The following is a 24,803-nucleotide window of genomic DNA, read 5'->3' on the forward strand; positions in this document are numbered from 1 at the left end:
AATATGTAAGAACTGCCTATTCCAGGATTTCTCTAGAGGCTGGCAAGAGTCCTGAACCCGCTGTCATTTCTATCTTGCTGGCCTGACAGGGTTGAGAAGATACTAGCCTTGGACCCACTTTCCTTTCTTACCTAATGTTTTCCTACCAGAATGCTCTGGGTTGTAATTGCCATGAGTTGGAAACAGTTTGCATCTACAAGTATAAATTTATTCATCCTTTTAACTTATGTAAGGCTTTTGTACCCAATTATCAATTCTTTAAAATATGACACTAAATTTTGGTTTTCTACTGTCATGTGAGAACATTAGGACCCAGAAAAACATCATTGTGTGAGGAAAATAAAGTGCTGCAGCAAAGAAAATAAAAAATAAAATCATGGAGATACAACGTCCAAGATGGTGACAGTAGTCAACAGTATCATAATAACTTTACATGGTGACAAATGGCAATTGGGACTTATCGTTGGAATAATTTTGCAATGTATAAAAATATAAAATCACTACCATATACACCAGAAATGAATAGGATATTATGTCAATTATACTTCAGTAAAAAATAAAATTAAAAATTAAGAAATAAAGAGTCTTGGTTGTCAAAAACAAGACTTCCAACAATAAGAAAACAACCCCATTAAAATATGGGCAAAAGATGGGGTGCCTAGGTGGCTCAGTCAGTTTAAGCATCCAACTCTTGATTTTGGCTCAGGTCATGATCTTAGAGTTGTGAGATCAAGCTCCATGTATGGCTCCATGCTCAGCAGGGAGTCTGCTTAAGATTCTGTCTCTCCCTCTCCCTCTGCCCCACCATCCCTCTAAAATAAAGAAATAAATCTTTAAAAATAAAATAAAATAAATATGGGCAAAAGATCTAGATACTCTACCAGCGAAAATACACAGATGGAAAATAAGGATATTAAAAGATGCCAAACATCATATGTAATTAAGGAAATTACAAATTAATACAATGAGATACCACAACAACTGGAATGGCTAAAATCTGTTTTTAAAATGGACAATAGTAAATGCTGACAAGGATGTGGAGCAATGAGAACTCATTCGTTGTAGGTATGCGTGCAAAAATGGTAAAGCCACACTGGAAGACAGTTTGGCAGCATCTTATAAAGTTGAACATAATTCCCCCATATGATCACACCCCTAAGTATTTACCCAAATTAGTTGAAAACTACATCCATACAAAAAAAGCTACACACAAACATTTATAGAAGCTTTATTCATAATTACCAAAACTTAGAATCAACCAAGACGTCTTCAATAGGTGAATGTGTAAACATACACTGGTATAACTATATAATGGGATACTATTCAGTGATAAAAAGAAATGAGCCATCCAGAAGAAATGAACAGATATTTCCCTGAAGAACACATCCAGATGGTCAACAGACATGTGAAAAGATGCTCAACATCACTCATCATCAGGGAAATACAAATTAAAACTACAGTGAGATATCACTTCACACCTGTCAGAATGGCTAAAATCAAAAACACAAGAAACAAGGGTGCCTTGCGATCAAGCCCTATGTAGAGCTCCATGCTGGGCATGGAGCCTGCTTAAGATTCTCTCTTCCTCTCTCTCTGCTCTTCCCCTCAACACTCTCCCAAAATAAATAAATAAACACAAGAAACAAGTGTTGGCAAGTATGTGAGAAAAAGGAACCATCATTTACTGTTGGTAGGAATGCAAACTCATACAGCCACTCTGGAAAACAGTACGGAGGTTCCTCAAAAAGTTAAAAATAGAACTACCCTACGTTTTAGTAACTACACTACTAGGCATTTACCTAAGAGATACAACTACAAACACTCATTCAAAAGGATACATGCCCCCCTGATATTTATTGCAGCATTATTTACATGAGCCAAATTATGGAAACAGTCTGTGTCCATCCATAGATGAATAGATAAAGATTGGTATATATATACAATGGAATGTTATTTTATCCATAAAAAAGTATGAAATCTTGCCATTTGCAACAACATAGAGCTAGAGAATATAATGCTAAATGAAATAAGTCAGTCAGAGAAAGACAAATACCATATGATTTCAGTCATACGTAGAATTTAAGAAACAAACCAAAAAAATGAGCAAAGGTAAAAAAGAGAAACAAACCGAGAAACAGACTCTTAGCTATAGAGAAACAAATTGATGGTTACCGGAGGTGAGGTAGGAGGAAAGACAAATAAAATAGGTAATGAGGATTAAGGAGTGCACTTGTGATGAGCACTGGGTGATGTACAGAATCACTGAATCAATATATTGTACTCCTGAAACTAATATAGCACTGTATGTTAACTATGCTGGAATTAAAATTTTTTAAAAAATGAGCGATCAAACCATGAAAAGACATAGAAGAACCTTAAATACATGTTGCTAAGTAAGAGAAGTCAATCTGAAAATCTACATCTGTATTATTCCAACTATATGACACTCTGGAAAAGGCAAAACTACAGAGACTGTAAAAAGATGAGTGGGAGGGATAAATAGATGAAGTATGAGATTTTTTTAGGCTAATGAAACTATTCTGTTTGATACCATAATGGTGGATATGTGTCATTACACATTTGTCAAAACTCACAGAACTGTACAACAGAAAGCCTGAATCCTACTGTAAACTAGGTGCTTTTATTAATAAGGTACTGATACTGGTTCATTGATTATAACAAATGTACCATACTAATGCAAAGTGTTAACAATAAGGGAAACTGAGTAAAGAGGAGAAGAGAGTCATACCAGAATTCTCTGCACTATGTGCTCAATTTTCTCTGAATCTAAAATTACTCAAAAAAAAAAAAAAGAAAATTAAGGGGCACCTGGATGGCACAGTTGGTTGGGCATCCACTTCTTGGTTTTGGCTCAGGTTATGATCTCAGAGTCATGAGGTCAAGACCCACATCAGGCTCTGCACACTTAACACAAAGTCTAATTGTCCTTCTCCCATCCTCTCTGCCCCTCCCCACTGATCATACTCATGCATGCTCTCTCTCTAAAATAAATACAATCTTTTAAAAAATAGTCCAGTCTCCTCTAAATTGGAAGAGTAAGAGACTAGTAGTAGTGTGTGTACACTCATCACTATATCTCAAATAGAGTTAATTCCCAGCACCATGGGGAGAAATTTACAAATTGCAGAACCTAGGTATGACTAACTAATTCTTCTCTTTAGTCAAGTTGTTAAGGACAAAAACTCTAAAACTGGAAAAAATGGAGGAAAAGCTAAGAGCAGAGTAGTAGGAGGACCCTAGGCTTGCCTCATCTCTCAAACACAGCTAATGAAACTATTATATAAAGATCAAATCATTCTAAATACCCAAGAAATCTGAGGACTGACTGAACAAACTGTACAAATAGAGGGAGAGAAGAGGACATATCATAGAAGGTAGGAGATGCAGAGATGTGGTTTGGGGAGAGAAACAGATCATGGGTGCTGCAGAGGGGACAGAGCCCTGCTCACAGATAGGAGGGAGAGGGAGAGACAGACAGACAGAAAGGAGTGCACAGGAGATTGCATTAGGAAAACACTTCCCCAGAGCCACTGATTGGGAAAACTGATTTTTGTGAATTTTTACAACCAGTGGGACTCAAAAGACTGGAGCTTTAGCTATCCACAGCAAAGCCGGTATGGAGCCTGGCAGGCACTGCAGTTCTCCTGTAGAGAAGGAGATCAGATAGCCTGTGATCTGAGGATTGCCTGGGATGCACTGGGAGAGACAGTTCTCCTTCTTGGAGCACATCTGGGAGAGCATCTTTTCTTCCTCTGTGTCTCAGCATAGCTGCAAAGACACCTGCTGAGGGAAGCTAATCTGGAAACTGGCTCTTTGCTATGTTTTACACCAAACTCCAAACCCCTGCACTTTGGCGTATCTACCCTTTGGGACAAACCTGCATCACCCCCAGCACAGTGAGACCCTCCCCTGGAGAACCAACACAGGTCCCTGCTGCACCAGGTCTCTAAAGTTTGGAGTTTTAAAATTCATCCCATCTGCCTAGGATAGACCCCAAGGTGCACTATATGATCAGGTTGACAGGGTAAAGGTAGGGATTTGAGGGATGCCTGGGACACACTAAGGGGAGATTCTCTGCTCTTCTGGGAGGGGTTCCTGGACAGTGACAGGCTTGAACTCCCATCTCTAGGGATAAGGGAGGGGGCTGGCCCCATTTCCCTCCCCTACGCCTCAGCATAAACTAATTTCAGTAAGCAGCAAAGTGCCAAAAGTGGTAGCCTAAACAGTTTATGCCAAACCCATTCCCTCTGCTCTGCTGGTGCTGCTTTCTTGGGCAAGTGTGCCTAAGAACCAGTATGGCAGCCCCTCCCCAAGAAGACCAGCACAAACCCCCCACCCCCTACGTACCACATCTACCAACCATAAAGTTCCACAAAGTTTCCACTCTAGTGGAAATAGCATCAGGTCTCTTTTAACAAGCAGATCAGAATACAACTAGTTAAAACTCACCACACTCTGGCCAAGGCCAAACACTCCCCAATGCAGGCAAGATGTAACTGTGCCGAAAACTGACCTGAGGAAAAGAGGTGCCAAAACACACAATAGCCCAGTGCACACTCTGAAACACTTACTAAAGCACCAGGCCCTGGACAGTATAGGACTTCTTCTTCATAAAACCATTACTCTCAGGAACAGTAAATATAACAGGCTTTCCTAACACAAAGAAGACAGAAACCTGGACAAAATGCCAAGACAGAGGACCTAAAAGGAAGAACAAAAAATGGTCATGGCCAGGGATCTAATCAAAACAGATATAAGTAATATGCCTGATCCAGAATGTAAAGCAACAATCATAAAGATACTACCTGGGCTTGACAAAAGTATAGAAGATACCAGGGATACCCTTACCGAAGAGACAAAAGACCTAAAACCTAGTCAAGCCAAAATGAAAACTGTAATAACGGAGATGCAAAACTGACTGGATGGAAGGACCACAGGATGGAAGAAGCAGAGGAACAAGAAAGTGATACAGAAGATAAAATTATGGAAAATAATGAAGCTGAAAATAAAAATATTGGATCACAAATGTAGACTTAGGGAATTCAGAGACTCCATAAAACATAATAATATTTGTATCATAGAAGTCCCAGAAGAAGAAGAGAGAGAAAGGAGGCAGAAGGTTTATTTGACGAAATTACAGCTGAAAACTTCCCCTATCTGGGAAAAGAAACAGATATCTAAATCCAGAAGGCACAGAGAACTCCCATCAAACTCTTGGCCAACACCAAGACATATATCATAGTAAAATTTGCAAAATACAGAGATAAAGAAAAAAACTCTTGGCAAACATCAAGACATATAGTAAAATTTGCAAAATACAGAGATAAAGAAAAAAATCCTAAATGAAGGAAGACAAAAGAAGTCCCTAACTAACAAGGGAAGAATAATAAGGTTAGCAACAGTTCTATCCACAGAAATTCAGCAGGCAAAAAGAGAGTGGCAGGATATATTCAATGTGCTGAATGGGAAAAATATATAGCCAAGAATACTCTATCCTGCAAGGCTGTCATTCAGAACAGAAGGGGAGATAAAGAGTTTCCCAAACAAAAGAAGTTCATGACCACTAAACCAGCCCTGCAAGAAATATTATAAGGGACTCTGGGTGGAAAAGAAAGACCAAAAGTCACAAAGACTACAAAGGAACAAAGAAAATCGCCAAAAAAAAAAAAAAAAAAAAAAAAAAACAAGTAATACAATGGCACTAAATTTATATCTATCAATAATCACTCTGAACGTAAATGGACTAAATACTCCAATCAAAAGACATAGGGTGTCAGGATGGATTAAAAAACAACAACAGGGACGCCTGGGTGGCTCAGCGGTTAAACATCTGCCTTCAGCCCGGGGCGTGATTCTGGAGTCCTGGGATTGAGTCCCACATCGGGTTCCTTGCATGGGGCCTGCTTCTCTCTCTGCCTGTGTCTCTGCCTCTCTCTCTGTGTCTCTCATGAATAAATAGATAGAATCTTTTAACAACAACACAAGGCCCATCTATATGCTGCTTACTTCATTTTAGACGTAAAGACACCTGTAGATTGAAAATGAGGGGATAGAGAAATATTTACCATATAAATGGATGTCCACTGAAAGGGAGAGTAGTCATACTTATGTCAGACAAACTAGATTTTAAACTAAAGACTATAACAAGAGATGAAGAAAAGACACTACATCATAATAAAGGGGCCTATCCAACAAAAAGATCTAACAATTGTAAATATTTATGCCCCCAACTTGGGAGCCCCAATTATATAAAATAGTAACAAACATGAAAGAATTTGGGACACCTGGGTGGCTCAGCAGTTTAGTGCCTGCCTTCAGCCCAGGGTGTGATCCTGGGGTCCCAGGATTGAGTCCCACATTGGGCTCCCTGCATGGAGCCTGCTTCTCCTCTGCCTGTGTCTCTGCCTCTCTCTCTCTCTCTCTCTGTCTCTCATGAATAAATAAATAAAAAATAAAATAAAATCGTAAAAGAATTCATTAATAATATAATAATTCTAGGGGACTTTAACCCTCCACTTACATCAATGGACAGATGATCCAAGCAGAAAATCAACAATGAAACAATGGGTTTGAATGACACACTGGACCAGATGGACTTAACAGATACATTCAGAACATTTAGGCCCAGAGCAGCAGAATACACATTCTTTTCAAGTGCACATGGGCCCTTCTCCAGAATCGATCACATACTAGTTCACAAATCAGGCTTAATGAGTACAAAAGACTGAGATCATATTTTCTGATCACAATGCTATAAAACCTGAAGTCAACCACAAGAAAAAACTTGGAAAGACCACAAGTACATGGAGGCTAAAGAACATCCTACTAAAGAATGAATGAGTAAGGGCACCTGGGTGGCTCAATAGGTTAAGCATCTGACTCCTGATCTCAGCTCAGGTCTTTGTTTTGTTTGTTTTTTTAAAAAAAGATTTTATTTATTCATTCATGAGAGACCCAGAAGAGAGATAGGCAGAGGGAGAAACAGGCTTCCTGTGGGGAGCCTGATGCAGGACTCAATCCCAGGACCCTGGGACCACAACGTGAGCTGAAGGCAGATGTTCAACCACCAAGCCAGGCAGGCATCCTGATCTCAGCTCACGTCCTGATCTCAGAATTATGAGTTCAAGCCCCACATTGGGCTCTACTTAAAAAAGAAGAATAAAAAAATGAATGGGTCAATCAGGAAATTAAAGAATAAAAAAAATACATAGAAATAATGAAAATGAAAGACGATGGCCCAAAACCTTTGGGATACATCAAAAGGGTCCTAAGAGGAAAGTATATAGCAATACAGACCTACCTCAAGAAGCAAAATCTCAAATATGCAACCTACACTTACATCTAAAGGAGCTAGAAAAAGAACAACAAATGAAGCCTAAAGCCAGAAGAAGGGACATAATAAAGATGAGAGCAGAAATAAATGATATAGAAACAAAAAGAAACAGACCAATGAAAACCAGGAGCTGAATCTTTGAAAAAATTAAAATCATAAAATTAAGAAAATTTATCAATATAAACCCCTAGCCAAGAAAAAAGACCCAAATGAATAAAATCATGAATGAAAGAGGAGAGATCACAATCAACACAACAGAAATATAAACAATTATAAGAGATTATGAAGTTGCAAAGGTGGTTCAATATTTGTGAATCAATCGTGATATACCACATTAATAAAAGAAAGGATAAGAACCATATGATCCTCTCGATATAGAAAAATCATCTGACAAAGTACAGCATTCCTTCTTGATAAAAACCTTCAACAAAATAGGGATAAATGGAATATACCTCAACATCATAAAGGCTATATATAAATGATCCACAGCTAATATCATTCTCAATGGGGAAAATTGAGAGCTATGGTCAGGAACAAGACAGAGGTGTCTACTCTCACCACTGTTATTTAACATACTGTTATTTAACATACTGGAAATTCTAGCCCCTGAGCAAACAGACAACAACAACAAAAGGCATCCAAATTGGTAAGGAAGAAGTCAAATTCACTATCTGCAGATGACATGACACTCTATGTAGAAAACCCATAAGACTCCACCAAAAAAACTGCAAGGACTAATATACAAATTCAGTAAAGTCACAATATACAAAGTCAATGTACAGAATTCTGTTGCATTTCTATATGCCAATAATGAAGCCATAGAAAAAGAAATCATGGAATCAATCCCATTTACAATTACACCAAAATAATAAGATACTTAGGAATAAACCTAACCAAAAAGGTAAAAGATCTGTACTCTGAAAACTATAGAACACTGATAAAAGAAATTAGAGAGGTCATAAAGAAATGGAAAAAACATTCCATGCTCAGAGATTGGAAGAACAAATATTGTTAAAATGTCTACACTACCCAAAGCAATCTATACATTTAATACAATCTCTATCAAAATACTCACCAGTATTTTTCACAGAATTCGAACAATCCTAAAATGTGTATGGGACCACAAAAGACCTCGAATACCCAAAGCATCATAATTCTGAACCTCAAGTTATATTACAAAGCTGCAGTCATCACGACAGTATGGTACAGACACAGAAACAGATACACAGATCAAAGGAACAGAATAGAAAACCCAGAAATGGACTTACAACTATATGGTCAACTAATCTTCAACAAAGCAGGAAAGAATATCCAATGGAAAAAATACAGTTTCTTCAACAAATGCTGTTGGGAAAACTGGACAGCAATATGCAGAAGAATGAAACTGATCACTTACACCATACCCAAATAAAATTCAAAATGGACAAAAGACCTAAATTTGAGATAGGAAACCATCAAACTCCTAGAGGAGAACATAGGCACTAACCTCTTTGACATCAGCCATAGCAACTTCCTACTAGATACATTTCTGGAGGCAAGGGAAAGAAAAGCAAAAATTAACTATTGGGACTTCATCAAGATAAAAAATTTCTGCACAGCAATGGAAACCATCAACAAAACTAAAAGGCAGCCTACACAATGGGAGAAGGTATTTGCAAATTGCATGTCTGATAAAAGATTAATATCCAAAATCTAAAAAGAACTTAACAAATTCAACATCTAAAAAACAATCCAGTTAAGAAATGGGCAGAAGGCATGAATAGACATTTTCCCAAAGAAGACATCCAGATGGCTAACAGACATGAAAGGATGTTCAACATCACTCATCATCAGGGAAATACAAGCCAAAACTGCAATATCTCATACCTATCAGAATGGCTAAAATTAACAACACAGGAAACAACAGTGTTGGCAAGGATGCAGAGAAAGGGGAACCCTCTTACACTGTTGATGAGAATGCAAACTAATACAGCCAGTCTGGTAAATGGTATGGAGGTTCCTCATAAAGTTAAAAATAGAACTACCCTAAGATTCAGCAATTTCACTACTAAGGATTTACCCAAAGGATACAAAAATACTGATTTGAAGGGTTACAGGTGCCCCAGTATTTATGGCAGCATTAACAACAGGTAAATTATAAAAAGAACCCAAATATCCATCAACTGATGAATGAATAAAGAAGATATGGTAGATATGTACAATGGAATATTACTCAGCCATCAAAAAGAATGACATCTTGCCATTTGCAACAATATGAATGGACCCAGAGTGTATTATTACACTAAGAAAAAAAGTCAGTTAGAAAAAGACAAATGCTATATGATCTCACTCATCTGTGTAATTTAAGAAACAAAACAAATGAACACAGGGGCAAAAAAGGAGAGGCAAACCATAAGACAGACCTCTAACTATAGAGAACAAAACTAAGGGTTGATAGAGGAAGGTGGGTGGAGGATGGGCTAGACAGGGGATGGGTATTAAGGAGGGCACTTGTTATGATGAGCACTGGGTGTTATATGTAAGTTATGAATCACTAAATTACATATTTAATGAAACTAATATAAGACTGAAACTAATATTACACTGTATGTTAACTGGAATTTAAATAAAAATTTGAAAATAAATAAAAAATAAACCTGGAAAAATGTATAAATAAACAAAATCTATAATTTTTTAAATGAATAAATTCCTTCAAAACTACGGTATAAGACAAACCACAGTAAAACTCAAATTCTACAATTCTGAAGAGAAAAGATAAATTTGACCAGATAATTCTTTAAGGAATAGGGAAATTTCAGGGGTGCTTTGGTAGTTCAACTGGTAAAACATCCAACTCTTGATTTCAGCTCAGGTCATGGTCTCAGGGTTGTGAGATCAAGCCCTGCTTGGGGCTCTGCACTCAGGGCACAGTCTCCTTGAAATTCTCTCTCTCTCTCTCTCTCTCTGCCTTCCTCTTCCTCTTGTGAGCTTTCTCTCTCAAATAAGTAAAATCTTAAAAAAAAAAAAAACAATAGAGAAATTTAGATGATAAATGACAACTTGGGGGGAAATGTAGTTTGTTTCTCCTTCATATAAAGAAAGTATCTAAGACACCTGGATGACTCAATGTGTGAAGCCTCTGACTCTTCGTTTTGGCTCAGATCGTGATCTCATGGGATAGACTGCCTACTCAGCAGGGAGTCTGCTTGAAGATTCTCTCCCTCAGGCCCTCCCCTCACTCACTTGCATGTGTGCTCTCTAAAATAAATCTTTAAAAAAAAAAAGTATCAGAAGCTAATACAGTTCAAATATGACAGAAAAATGGGCAAAAGATTCCAAATCAAATTCCAAATGTTCAGGTCCATTTCAATGAATAGTATACAACTACAAAAGAGTACAGGAGAGGGAAACTGCTTGCTAGGCACTAGATATTTCAAATTGATGGTTTTAGCACATAAAAGTAGGATGACAAATTGAAAGGTATCGTTTTTCCTCATGGTTATTTGGAAGGTGTAGCTAGGATATGGCACACTATTAAGCACAGTTCTTCAACATTCTGAATATCACTACAGAGAATTTTTGTAATATATTCCAAAGTCATTTTTCTTACATTGCCTTTTTGCAATTTTATTTCCTTGACATTTATTTCCCCCCCAACTCAGTTTCTTTTTCCCATAAGTGCTGGTGTTGTGTAAGGTGCTACCTGGATAACCTGTATCTTGACTATACCTACATCTGTACTCCTCAGTTCAAAATCCCACAGCTGCCTACTGGAGACTCACATCCGATGGGCATTCCCCTTGTTAAAGTCAACTCCTCTTCCCCTGTAAATCTGTTCTTCTTCCTTGCCTACTTCAGATGTTGATCAGAGAGGATTCAGGGTTGAGTAGGATTGGAAAGACAGAAAAGAAGAGATTAGGGATTAATTTCAAGTTTGTAGTTTTGCTGACTGTTACCAAATTAGCTCTTACCAAATCCAGTTAATTTCACCTTCTAAGCATTAAAAAGAAAATCTCCTCCTTGCTATCTATATTTTACCTCCCTAAATCATATAATAGACACACAATGATTTCTATGTGTGCTTGGACTTCACAAATCTATTCATGTCCACCAGAAAGAGCTTTCGAGTACTAATCTGATTATATCACTTTTCTACCTATAATCCTCTGTGGAGCAATCACTTGTTGAGGTGGTCAGGACAGTGAGCCGAATTTAACAATCAAGCCTTTATTCACTCACTGTGGTAGTACAAGCCAGAGGCCAAAAGTGAGGCAACAGTTCTACAATATTCTATTCCTTGCCCCACCCACCATTGGCCAGCATTAGGCAAAAGTCAAAGGGGTGCAGTGCAGGTGCAGGGGAGCATCTCATTTCAAGGAGCCCCAAACAAAGGCTCTTGACTCTTTATGAACTCATGGGCTGAGGAGAAAGAAAGGGAGAAGAGCCAAAAGAGGAAATATACTAAGTGGAGAAAAGTGCCTCAATCAAAGACCCCTGATAAAGAGGTCTTAGCAGAAGCACCTGGGAGGTGCCTCTGTCAAGGTCTTTTCTTATAATGAGGCCTCTGAATGGAGACACTTGAGCTAAAAATACAGGTTACATAGGAGCATGTCTGGCCTATGTCCCTAAGTCTTGGACCTCAATTTTCTCTATAAAACTGCAATGCACTGGATATGCACCGAGTCTGGTGTGGGTAGGGCACCTTTACCCTATGAGTCCTGCCAGACAAAGCCTGTAATTGCCTGTGGGCAGGACTCATAGGCCACATAAGTATTCTGGCCTGGAGCTAACCTCCTCACCCTTCAGGGCCTATCCCAAAGCCTTAACTTCTTCTCATGGTAAACAAAGATCCCTTCCATCTGACCCCCATACCTACTTTTCTGCTGTCATCTCCTGTTTCCCATTTCATACTCCAGTAAAAACTGCCCCCCCTCTCCAGGGGTGCCTGGATGGCTCAGTCAGTTAAATGTCTGCTTTTGGCTCAGGTCATGATCCTGGGGTCCTAGGATCGAGTCCCAAGTCAGGCTCCCTCTTCAGCAGGAAGTCTGCTTCCCCCTCTGCATCTTCCCCTGCTCATTCTCTCTCTCTTTCTCTCTCTTTCTCAAATAAATCAATAAAATCACTAAAAAAAAAAAAAAAAAAAGTATTAAAAAAAAACTACTCCCCCAAACTATTCTAACCTCCATGCCTTTGGTCACAGTTTCCCCTGTTTTCCCCACCTTCTGTTTCTTCACCAAGCAAACTGCCACTTATCCTTTAAGACTCATCCCAAGTGCCACCTCCACCAGGAAGCATTCTTAACAAATACCCACCCTCATTCTAGACACAGGTAACTCTTCCCTGTGCTGGGAATACAAGCGCTCAGGCATACAAACTTCTACCAATTTACTTACTACACAGTATTTTCTGTTTATGTATCTGTCTATGTAACAAAACACTAAATTCCTAGAGAACAGAAGCCATATCCTTTTCTATTCTGTATCCCCAGTGCCTAACAAGTATCTGGCACATAGCAGGAACACGAGGAATCATCTATTTGTGGAATTAGTGTTCTATGAATCAGCATTAACACAGCAACAGGACACTACAGCAGGATTGAATAACACAAGCCCCACAAGCTAACCAGTTCCCAGCACGGGCAGCCTCTCCACACTAAGGCCCAACTGTTTCAAAACCACCTTGTTGTCAGGTTATCCAACATGGACCTGCTGGTCCAGGATCTGCCATCAAACTTCTCAAAGACAATCTTAGTACCTAAGGATAACATCCTTATCCTTCAAAGAATCTTCTTTCTCTATCTCTTCAACCCTCATATCTGGCTCTAAGACTATCGTCAGATACCTGCTGTAAAAACAGCAGAAACCAGTAAGCTTCCCGAGAACAAGTATCAAATCTACTACTGGGGCTTTTTGCTAAGCCTTTTTATGACCCCAATCCTCAAGCCAGCCAGCCATCCTTCTTTAAGAGAAAAGCCTCTATGCAGCCTAACAGTTCTTTGGAATTCCTCTCGAAAAGACCACCATTCACTTCTTACAATTGGCTTCGTAGTCTACAGGCCTCAGATTCCATGGTTGTCAGGAATTTCTAAAAACTTTTCATTTATATATGATGTGTACTGGAACATTTAAAAGTGTCCACTAGCGAAGTGATAACTACAACTTTTCACCTGTAAGTTCTGAGTTTCCTATCATTTAACTTTCACCCAATTTTTATGGGAATCCAGTCAGAGAGTAGAAGGAAGAGGAGAGCCAAGCAGAAAACAAAGATACTCAATGTCAGCAAAGGTCTTAGTGGCCAGCAGCCCTAACACAACATTAAACTGGAAAGGTTCATGTAAACTTGTGTCCCTAATGAAGTCATGGCTTCAAACTTTGTCACTGAAGAGGTAATCAGACTTCATCCAGGAGGAGACTGCACAAATGGACTCTACATAGGCCTAAATCCTAGGCTTCCAAATTCCATGTTAGGAAAGTTAAATTTAGATATTCTCTCTCTCTGTTTCTCTCTCTGTCTCGCTCTCTGTAAACACTAAGACGTGTTCCGGGACTACTGGCGCTGTTTCTGCACCTACTGAGTAGACACAGAACTACAGACCCCAGAAAAATCAAGCTGGGATGAGAAGCATGCCAGATATTTTAAAAATCCCAGTGAGAATAGCAAAGATTAGCTTCTTACCTAGTAAAATCCTTACTCCACAGGTATATTCAAAAGCAAAAGCAATACTATGACCATGTGATTGTGTTCTCTCCTACTTTTTAAACAAAGATGTTTTTGTATCCTTTGCCATTCAAGACATTTTAGATCCTCTACATAGGGAAAAGACAGATCAGTAATTTTGTGTGAAATTAATGCCTACAAATATAATGTTAAAACCCTAAAATATTTTAATGGATTATGATTGCCTAAAATGAAATCGAGATAAATAACAATAAATCAATGAGTACCCCCTGTACTTACAAGAGAACATGGGCAACGATGGCATTCACATCAAACAAGACATCAGTAGGGAATTCTCTAAGTAAGATGTTGCCCCTATTAAAAAAATTTAAAAAGCATTACAGAAATATTTCCTTGGAATTCACTTTTCTTGTCTCTCCAATATGGTAGGTTATAAGTCCTTTGACGTTACAGCCTTGGTATTTATCCATTATCTCATGCACCTACCAGCATGCTGATTGTAAAAAACACACAAATATTTATTGAATATACACTCACTACATATGTTGACTTTGAAGAGCTTAGGCTCTGGGCTAGGCAAAAAGATTGGGAAAACACATGAGTCTCAACAAGGAGTCCTACCATACTCCCAGTCACATACACATACATTCCCTAAATGAGCTGGGGAGGAGACAAGTAGGAGAGAGAAAGAAGTGTCCTCAGCAGTTGATCTCTGAGGAGAGAGACTCTGCCCCCACTTCTCAGGCCAAATCCCAACAGTTTGAGAAAAAGACTTTGAGAAACCTCAGAGACTAGCAGATCAAAATGCAGGGGAATCTGTAACTGGGACATTGGCAGATCTCTCAAAAATACATTTCCTTCACACCCAAATATGGACATGACAGATCTACTCAAAACACTAAATTTGTTAAGTGCTTACTTTCCCGGCACTTATAGTAGGAGTTTACATAAGAATTCTCACGTAGGGGCAGCCCTAGTGGCACAGCGGTTTAGCGCCGCCTGCAGCTCAGGGCCTGATCCTGCAGACCCTGGATCGAGTTACACATCGGGCTCCCTGCATGGTGCCTGCTTCTCCCTCTGCCTGTGTCTCTGCCTCTCTGTGTGTGTGTGTGTGTCTCTATGAATAAATAAATTAAAAATCTTTAAAAAAAAAAAAAAAAGAATTCTCACGTAATATTCAAAACAAGCCTGTAAGGTAGGTTTTATAGCTATTTTATCTCATTTCATAGATAAGGAAGGTAAAGTGCAGGTAACAAATCTATGACTTAGACTGTTTGCTAAACTTCATATGGCCTTCATTGCATAAAGCTTTATTCTGGCTTAGTGACATTTTATACATTTTAATATTCTAGAAGTAAAGCTTTGTATCTATCACACTCAAAAAAATACTTTACCTGAATAAATATGCTTTCATCAAATCCTTTTCTTTTCCACAGTATCTTGATGTTTCTTCTTTGACACAATTAACCTTTAAAAGATTATATTTAAGGTTTAGAGTATATATCAAAAGGTCAAGTTTCTTGGTTAGAGAAACAAGAAGGAAAATTAAACAGTAGTTTGTCTCCAGGTCAAATTTTTTATTTTACTTTTCTTTCTGATTTATATCCTATAATTGCTCATTTATTCAAGTGCTCAAGGTAACCCAGAGAAAGAAATTGTTTCCACATCTAAGAGTTATATTTAATTATACTTAAGAGTTTACATTTAATTCAAACTTATAGAACAAGTAGGAGGTAACCAGGTAGAAAAGGAAAGAAACAATAAGGCAGGACAAAAAAATCATGAGCAAAAGCCAAGAAGCAGAAGTAAGCTGGGAGCATGAAAGCATCTCAGCATCTGGAATACAGATACTGCTGGTTTCTTTTTTTTTTTTTTTTTTTTTTTTTTAAAGATTTTATTTATTTATTCATGAGAGACACACAGAGAGAGAGAGAGAGAGAGAGAGAGGCGCAGAGACACAGGCAGAGGGAGAAGCAGGTTCCATGCAAGGAGCCCGATGTGGGACTCGATCCTGAGTCTCCAGGATCACACCCCGGGCTGCAGGCGGCGCTAAACTGCTGCGCCACCAGGGCTGCCCTATACTGCTGGTTTCTTATCCAAAATCCATCCTTCATTTTTGTTTTACTAACAGAACTTCCCTAAACACAAGTGCCTCAATGAAAGAATTTTCCAGATGCTCCAACAGCTACAGATGGCCCAATAGTGTTAGAAGTCACTGGGGTTGGATTCCAGACGGTTCTTAAAAGGGAGCTGACTTATACACTTTTCCCACTTCTTCCTGACAAAAAACAGACAAGGCAGCTGGGGACCAACAGTAATCATGGACCATAAAGCATCTTTAAAGGAGAAACCCTTGCTGAGGATGGTAAAACAAAGAATGAACCTGAGTCATTGATGATGTTAGGGTAGCCATGACAGTCCCTGATAGTTTATAATCTAGACTCTGTGTGAAAAATATAAGGATAATCCTGGCAGCAACATGAAGGTACAATGGAAGGCAAGAGAGCACAAAGATAAGGAAGCAGGTTAAATGAATATGATATCATAAAGGGCAAGGATGACTGGCATCTGAAGTAAAGCAGAAGAGGACAAAAGAATTCAAGAGACTTTTCACCAATCGAGCAAGTAGAACTAGGGAGGAGACTGAGCATATGTATAGAGTATGGGATAGAGGGGGAAGGAAAGAGATGAAGAGAACGAAGAGGTTTTAAGATGGGGCAATGGGTAGCCACCAACAAAACGTAAACTAAGGCTGGCAGAAAAAGAGTTATTTCATTTTGTAAGTTTTTGGTCTTTTTAATGGGTTGAAGATTTTGTGTGTGTTCAATTTAATTTTAATAGAGTTTGAGGGAGCAGAATGACAACTGGCGAAGCTACATTTATTTTCAAAAGCTACAAGAGAATGGACAGTCAAAAAATATTGAGAATAGAGAATTAGAATTAAAAGTCAGAATACAGGGAAAAAAAAGTCAGAATACAGCTACAACCAAAAAAGATGGAATGTTAGAAAGAATTTTTAAAAGTCAGAGCATAGGGGATGGCTGACATCACGACAATAGATATTTTTCCATTCATCCCGTGCAACATATATATGAACACCTACCATATGTTAGTCACTCTTCTAGTCACTGGGGGTACAGTTAAGTTCCAAATAAAGATCTTTATCTTTAGAACTTACATTCTAAAAGTAGAGACAGACAATTTTAAAAACTAATTAATATGTAGTGTTAAGTCCCATAAAGAAAAAATAGTAAGGGGATACTGTGTGACAAGACATTTTAGATAGGTAATCAAGGAAGGCTTGGGGGAGAGGGTGGGCCTTGCACAAAGAACAGAAGGAATAGAATGATGCATCTGATTATATAAATGTGTGGAAGAGAGGAATTCTAAGCAGAAAGGGAAATATTTGAAAAGGCCTTTTGGAAATAACACTTCTAGCAGGTTCAGGTAACAAAATGATGACTTGTAGGTGCCAGAAAAAACTGAGAAAGGTAAAGGGATGAAAAATGCAATTAGAGAGGAAGCCAGTGTCCAAAAGAGTGAAGAGTTTCTATTTTATCCTGAATCTCACGGGAAATCTTTCTGAAGGGGTAGCAAAGTGACCTGACACATCTGACTCATGTGTGGAGAAAAGTTTAGTGGGACAAAAGTAAAAGGAGAAAGAAAGGCCAATTATTAGAAGACTACTGTAGTGGGGCAGCCTGAGTGGCTCAGTGCTTTAGTGCTGCCATCAGCCCAGGGCATGACCCTGGGGATCTGGAATCGAATCCCATGTCAGGTTCCCTGCATGGAGCCTGCTTCTCCCTCTGCCTGTGTCTCTGCCTCTCTCTCGCGCGCGCTCTCTCTCTCTCTGTGTGTGTGTGTGTGTGTGTGTGTGTGTGTCTCATGAATAAATAAAATCTTAAAAAGAAGAAGAAGAAGAAGACGACGACGACGACGACGACGATGACGACGACTACCGTAGCTTACCAGATGAGAAATGATGAAGGTTTGGATAAGGGGGGGAAGGTCACAGTGGAGGTGAAAGAAGTGGTCAGATTTGGGAAGTTTTGATAATAGAACTTAAAGATTTATTGATGGATTAGTTATGACAAAAATGAAAAATCAAAGATGATTCAAAGGGTTTTTGTTTTAAAACCTGCTTTGAGGTGCACCTGGATGAGTTAGTCCGTTTGTTAAGCGGCTACATTCAGCTCAGATCATGAGCTTGGGGTCCTGGGATCAAGCCCTGCATCAGGCTCCCTGCCCAGCAGGCATTCTGTTTCTTCCTCTCCCTCTGCCTCTCATCCTGCTTGTGCTTTCTCTCTCTCTCTCTCAAATAAATAAAATCTTTAAAAAAAAAAATCTGCTTCAATACAGTAAAATAGCTACACTAGCTTTCTTTTGGTTATTAATTACATGATACATCTTTTTCCTTCATTTACTTTAAAGATGTCTGAACTCTAAGATACATTTCTAAATAGTACAGAGTTGGGTTTGGTTATTATACTCAGCATGGCGATTTCTGTCTTATCATTTAGTCCAATTTAGATTTTAGGGTTTTTTTCATCTATGTCTGCCTCTTGAAATCTTAACTTTTAAAGACTATCTCAAAATGCTACTGTTTGTCAAGTCTTTCCCAATGCCATACATGACCTTCTGCCCTGACAATTAGATATGAGCTGCCCTTCCTTTAAACTTCAGTGGCATTTTATTTGTATCACAATGATCATGTTCTGCTAATTATTGAAATGAAATGTGAATGTATTTTTTCTCCCCTATTTAGGACCTAAATTCTTCAAGGAAATAGACTGAGTCTTAGTCATATACCTATCTAAGAGACTAAATAAAGTCAGCTCATTTCAATGTCATAAACATTTACCTAGTATCTATTACAGACCAAAGAGTGAGCTAAGTCCTTACTAGAGGCCTGTCTTATTCACCAGTCTCCTTTCCACATGGTTTAGCATCCTCAACTGTAAAATCAAGACCAAGTTTTGTCAGTTCATAAAGGCAAAACCCTGGGCATGAAGCTTAATATTCCATTGTTAGTTAGTTAGTTGATACATGGTTACTAGTTACTAGATAAACAGCAGAACTACCCCTTTTGAATGTCATATCAACCTAGTATTTCATGTGTAAACTGTAGAATTTTATTAAAAGTTCCTCAAAGATGAGCACCATTATCATTCTGGAGTATAATCAGTTGTTCAAAGTCAACAAAGTTACATACAGAATTGACTTAAAAGATTTCCTTAAAGTATTTTGCAGTGATATAATAAGAAGAGATCATTGGTTTTTTCCGCCTGGTTTCTGATATTGTTATTTCCTGAGTGACGGGAGTGCGAGGAATATCTTTTATTCTAGTATTTGGTCTTTAACCCCAGTTTCTTATATAAGAGCTTCTAAGACCTTGGAAACCTCTGCAGTGTTTAAGAGTATCTTTCTGCATGCTAATGAGGTGACTGATCCCTAGGGGCCCCCATATAGCTTTGAGATGGGAGACTGCTCACCAAAAAGACAAACGCATGATTAGAAGGTTGAACTTTCTATCCCACCTCCTATCCTCAGAGCTGGAAATTTAGTTAATCACCAGTGGCCAAAGATTTAATCCATCATGCCCACATAACAGACCCCCATAAAAACCCTAAACAATAGAGCCTGGAGAGCTTTCAGGATGGTGAACACATCCATGTATGGGAGACACTCCAAACTACAAGAGGATAGAAGCTCCTGTACTCAAGACTTCCAGACCTTGCCCTTCCAGACATCTTGTCCATTTGGCTGTTCCAGAGTTCTATCATTTATAATAAACCAGTAATAGTAAAGTGTTCTCTTCATCCTGTGAACCATTCCAGCAAATTATTGAACCCAAGGAGGGAATTGTGAGAGCCCCCAATTTGTAGCTGAGTCAGACAGAAGCTGTAGGTAACCTGGGAATCACTCCTTGTGACTGGCATCAAAGTGGAAGGCAGTCTTATAGGACTTAGTCCTCAACCTGTGAGATCTGGGCTAAGTGGGCAGCTGGTGCTAGAACTTAATGGTGAGGAAAACTCACACCTTTGGTGTCAGAAGTGTTCTCTGGGTTGAGGAAAGAGCTTCCCTTTAATAGTCAAGGTTAGTTAACCTTCCTATGCTTCCCGCCCCAGGAACTCTAACTGCAGGGACTAAGTAGGACAGTGGCCATCTCTCAGAGGTAGAAAGCTAATGAACTAAGAAAGAATAAATGTACACAGAAAGTCAGGTAGATTCTAATCTAAGATAACTTAATAATCATTGGGTTTTAATCATTCAATTTTCTGAGGTACAAATTCTAAGATTAAAGTTAATGAAAAGCTCAGGTAGCTAACTATGATGCATGTGGAGATTTTCCGTAATACTCAATGACAAATTTGAACATTTTTTGAGAAAAATTAAATATGTCATTTCAAGTTAGGTTGTTTTGACTTTGTTCTAAAAAAAAGGAAAAATTACAACATAAGCAATTACAAAGACTTAAAAGAACAGACAAGGAAAAATGCTTCAACTACCTCAATTTTGGTAACTTAGTTTGTGCTAATAGAAATTTAGTAAATAGTTGAATGTGGAGATCTATTAAATTTGTCAGGCAAAACAACACAAAAAAGCCTAACTATAGGATTGAAAGCTGAACCATAGCCTCAATAAAACAGTTTACAAAATAAAATAAGTTCTAAGCTAAAGAATTTTGACAGCTTTTTTTCCTTCATGTACCAATTTACCCAATAATCTGGAACTATCTTTCTGCGCTTCTGTTTTTTTCATATAAAAAGGGCAGAAAAATTATTTTTCCAGTTTGGAAAAAGGTGTGAAACATAAGTATATTTAGATACTCAGCCTTCAGTCACACAATTGTCAAATGTTTGTCACTAATAATTTAGTAACAAAAATGTCTTTCTACCTTTGCAACTGAAATTCCATAGTCCTGGAGAGGTGTAACAGCCTCATTCAGTTCTTCAAGAAATATAGAGGTTCTTGGAGAATCTAAAATAAGAAAGGTTTTATGAATGTTTTATGGCTCGCTCCTTAGGAAAGACGAATTTTTAAAATTAAAGCCCAAAGCTGCAAACCATAGATGAAATAGATTAGTTCACCTAACAAGTATACAAAACAAATAATACAGTAAACATACCTATATATATTTATACCCTTATTTCCTATTGCCTCATTATTCTTGACATTTAAGGGCTCCTAGGTGGCTCAGTCATTAGGTGTCTGCTTTCTGCTCAGCTCATGATCCCAGTGTCCTGAGATCAAGTGCCATGTTGGGCTCCCTGCTCAATGCAAAGCTGGCTTCTCCCTCTCCTCCCTGGCTTGTACTCTTGCTGTCACTACCTGTCTCTCTCTCAAATAAATGGATAAAATCTTTAAAAAATAAAGCTAACATTTGGCATTATTTTTCCAAGTTTAATACCATGTACACAACACACATGTACACATGCAAAAAACTTTCAAAATGAGTTTAAAACTTTTTTTATGAGCGAAAGAGAAAACATACATGCAAGTGAGGGGAGGGGCAACAGGAGAGGAAGAGAAACTCAAGCAGGCTCCACACCCAGCATGGAGCCCATCTTGGGGATTGATCTCACAACCCTAAGATCATGACCCGAGCTGAAATCAAGAGTCCCACACTTAACTGACTTAGCCACTCAGGCACCCCTCAAAGTGATTTTAAAAAACTATTTTTCAAACCAGAGTTATAAGAGAGTCAACAGAAATGTGGATTTATTTCACTTACTAATTCCAAGAATAATATTTTTTTAAGGGATACAGGTTTAATGAGACCATTACAATCTTTAGTTATGTTCAATACTTACACTGGTTAATCAGTATAATTAATGGTACAGCTACAGTAGAGTATTAAACAAAAGCCTTACTAACTACATTTAAAGTTTTAAAACACTTTAAAAATATTTGTTCACCAAAAATACCAAAAAGCATACTTTCAGAAATGACTAGATGGAAATCAGATGTTATTCTACTAATCATTCATTCTCATCTAGTATTTATTATGGACAAGTCACATGAGTAAATTCATTTAATCCTCACAACAAATTTACAAAGCAAGTATTATTTCCTCATTATAGATGATAAAAACAAAGAGGCTAAGTGACTTGATCAAAATCACACAGTGGCACAATCAGCATTTAAACTCAGGCAGACATATTTTAGTAGCAGCTTTATAGCACATATTAATCCTAACAATAAATTTCCACTGAGAACACTGATTAAATAGCAATAGAAACATCACAAAAATCATGTAGAATATAAAAAGTACTCACCAGCTTGACAAAAATAAGCTAAGGAAGCTTTTCCTGGTTGCAATGTACTGAAATATTTCTGAGGACTCAGTTCTGATAGAGAGTCTACTGCTGACTTATAAAAAATGCACATTATGACAAAAGAGATGCCAACTCTAAATATATTGAAACTGGAAGACATCATCAGCTGTAGTTGTACAGAGGCAGGAGATTTTTCTCTGTTTTGTTCAGTGTTGTGGTCCTGTTGCCTAGGATAATACCTAGGAAGAGTAGGTGTTTAACAAAGTTTTGCTGAATAAATTTGTTAAACAAATGAATGAAGTAAAATCTGCAAAAAATAATAATATAAGGCATTACTTATATATTTGATTTTTGCCAGTACTTTCCTATTTCCTTCTATTAAACAATTGAGAGGGATATATAAGATGACATTAATTTAATAATACTATTGATTTTTATACTTGCAAAAGACATGAAGGATATCTAGAAAGTACAATACGAAATACTTAAGTTTAAAAGATATTTACTAGAGTATTTTAATTGTCATTTTTAAGGGTTCTAAAATTAATTCTCAAACATTATTCAATTCTTGTTTTAAATTGGGCATTTTAACTTTCTCTACCTAGAACAGATTTACAATCAATACTCAAGTAGTTATTTAATACCATTAATAGGGGAGTGAGACATCCAAAAATCTATGTCTACCATGTTTACATCCTTTTTACTTTAAATTCCCTAGAAGATAGCTATTAAAACTACTTAAGAACATTCCTTCTAAATATACTTTTAATACATGACTTAGACTTATTTATGCAGCTTAGAAATTCAAGTATCTTTATCAAACCATATTTTAATTCAACTCTATCTTCTGAACTCAGATCTGTTTTAGATATCCTCCTCTCATCTTCTTTCATGCTGTACTTACTTCCATGCTATTCTCTGCATCTGTTGTCAATTCCTCGTCTTCTGTTTTGCTACTTTCAAATTTCTCTTGAACAATTTCTTCTTTCAGGAAGTTTTTCTACTGATGATCTATACTACCTAAGTTTAAAAGAAGATAGTTGGGGAAAGTTAGTATAAATATATCATAATTCTAGAAGGTAAAGACATACATACCAGCATAGGTAAGAATTTCAATTTTTAAAAATTTTAAATAGAACCCCTATCTTTCAAACAAAAGATCACAATCACAAAACAGAAAACAAAAAAAATAGCTAAAAATTACTCATAAGGAGAGGGTAGACTTTCTCAAAGATTAAAATGATAAAAGAATAAAAAATTAAGGGAAAATTATACTAAATTGGACATTTATTTCACTCTTAATCTTATCAGTAAGCATATAACATCTCTCAAGAAGCAGGTATTCCTTAAAAAGGAACTACTTACTCATTAATTACTTCTTAGCATTTTTTTTATTAGAGCTATTTTATATCAGTGAACAAACGTGCCATTGATAGTTAATAATGAACCAAGAGTTCAAAAACTCAAGTAGAATGAGTGAGGACTGTGAGTATATATAAAAAAGTCATTTTAATGATATAATTAAGGGGTATCCTCAACATTAACACTGATTACACATTATAGCCATTTTAAACCAGTGTATTTTATAGCCACTTTATACTAATGGGAACGGTTTAAAATAGGTCATTCAATATTTTCTTTATTAGGGGGTAGGATGGGAAATGCATGCATCCTGAGGCTAAGGGAATAACCATGTAACATTTGTTACTATATAAAATAGCTAAAACGTAATGAAAAGATAAACTTTTTAAATAAAAGTGCATTTGAACAATTCCAGTATAAATATAACTTTGACTGGGCTTCTGGTTACAATTCAATTATTTAACACTGAATTGGACAGTAGGGTTAACATATGATTCTTTTACCATATGATGGGTTTTGTAGCAGCAAAAAGTCTAACTGCATATTCAGTGCTACAATACTTTCCCACACTTATCTCATTGGACAAATGAAATTATAGATGTGAAAGTACTATGCATTTGATCAATTAGAGATGTTGATGATTATTCTTACATACATACTTTCAGGTATAGGAACTTATTAGTAACTATAACCTTTGCAGTTTGTTCCATCTTTGATAAATTTGATTATCTAAGGAATTACATAAGGTAGAGAAGATTGCATGGGTCAGCCAGAAATAGAATTTGCATGGTTGTAATAAAATAAACACTGAATAATGATTTAACCAAATTCAAGACAACCACAGTTCAGAAGATGGAGAGGCAGAAAATAAGGGAACACACAGTCAGAGTGGGAAAAGAGCTAAATCTTCACTTTCACAAAACCAAAAGCCAAGTATATTAGAAATAGGAAGATCAATACCAAAAGAAACAGGGAGCAATTGAAATAACTGCCTCTAAGGAATAAGAAATTGCAAGAGGAGGATACCAAGAGGACTTCTGAAATTTTATATAGAACCATCTGACTCTTTAAATAGTATACCTTTTCATTTTTATTTAAAGTTAAAGTCATTCTATTTGGACTACATCAAAATAAAAAGCTCTGCACAGCAG

General features: G+C 37.3%; 1 protein-coding gene across 7 annotated transcripts in view; it reads right to left on the minus strand.

The window, feature by feature from the left end:
- The window catches only part of TXNDC16 (thioredoxin domain containing 16), a 123,464-nt gene that overhangs the window by 91,203 nt on the left and 7,458 nt on the right, over positions 1-24,803 (minus strand). For 3 of the 7 annotated variants that reach the window (XM_077909299.1, XM_077909302.1, XM_077909298.1), the window contains exons 2-6: positions 23,195-23,306; positions 22,291-22,529; positions 20,910-20,992; positions 15,406-15,479; positions 14,291-14,365 (exon numbers count right to left, since the gene is read on the minus strand). In XM_077909299.1, the coding sequence (XP_077765425.1) occupies positions 14,291-14,365; positions 15,406-15,479; positions 20,910-20,992; positions 22,291-22,529; positions 23,195-23,214 (491 nt within the window). In that variant the 5' untranslated portion in view covers positions 23,215-23,306. Of the gene's footprint in view, positions 1-11,115; positions 11,186-14,290; positions 14,366-15,405; positions 15,480-20,909; positions 20,993-22,290; positions 22,598-23,194; positions 23,307-24,803 lie in introns of those variants that run through there. The other 4 variants (XM_077909301.1, XM_077909300.1, XM_077909304.1 and 1 more) reach the window with 4 other exon arrangements.

This window comes from Canis aureus, chromosome 9, assembly GCF_053574225.1.
Source record: "Canis aureus isolate CA01 chromosome 9, VMU_Caureus_v.1.0, whole genome shotgun sequence".
Taxonomy (NCBI): Eukaryota; Metazoa; Chordata; class Mammalia; order Carnivora; family Canidae; genus Canis; species Canis aureus.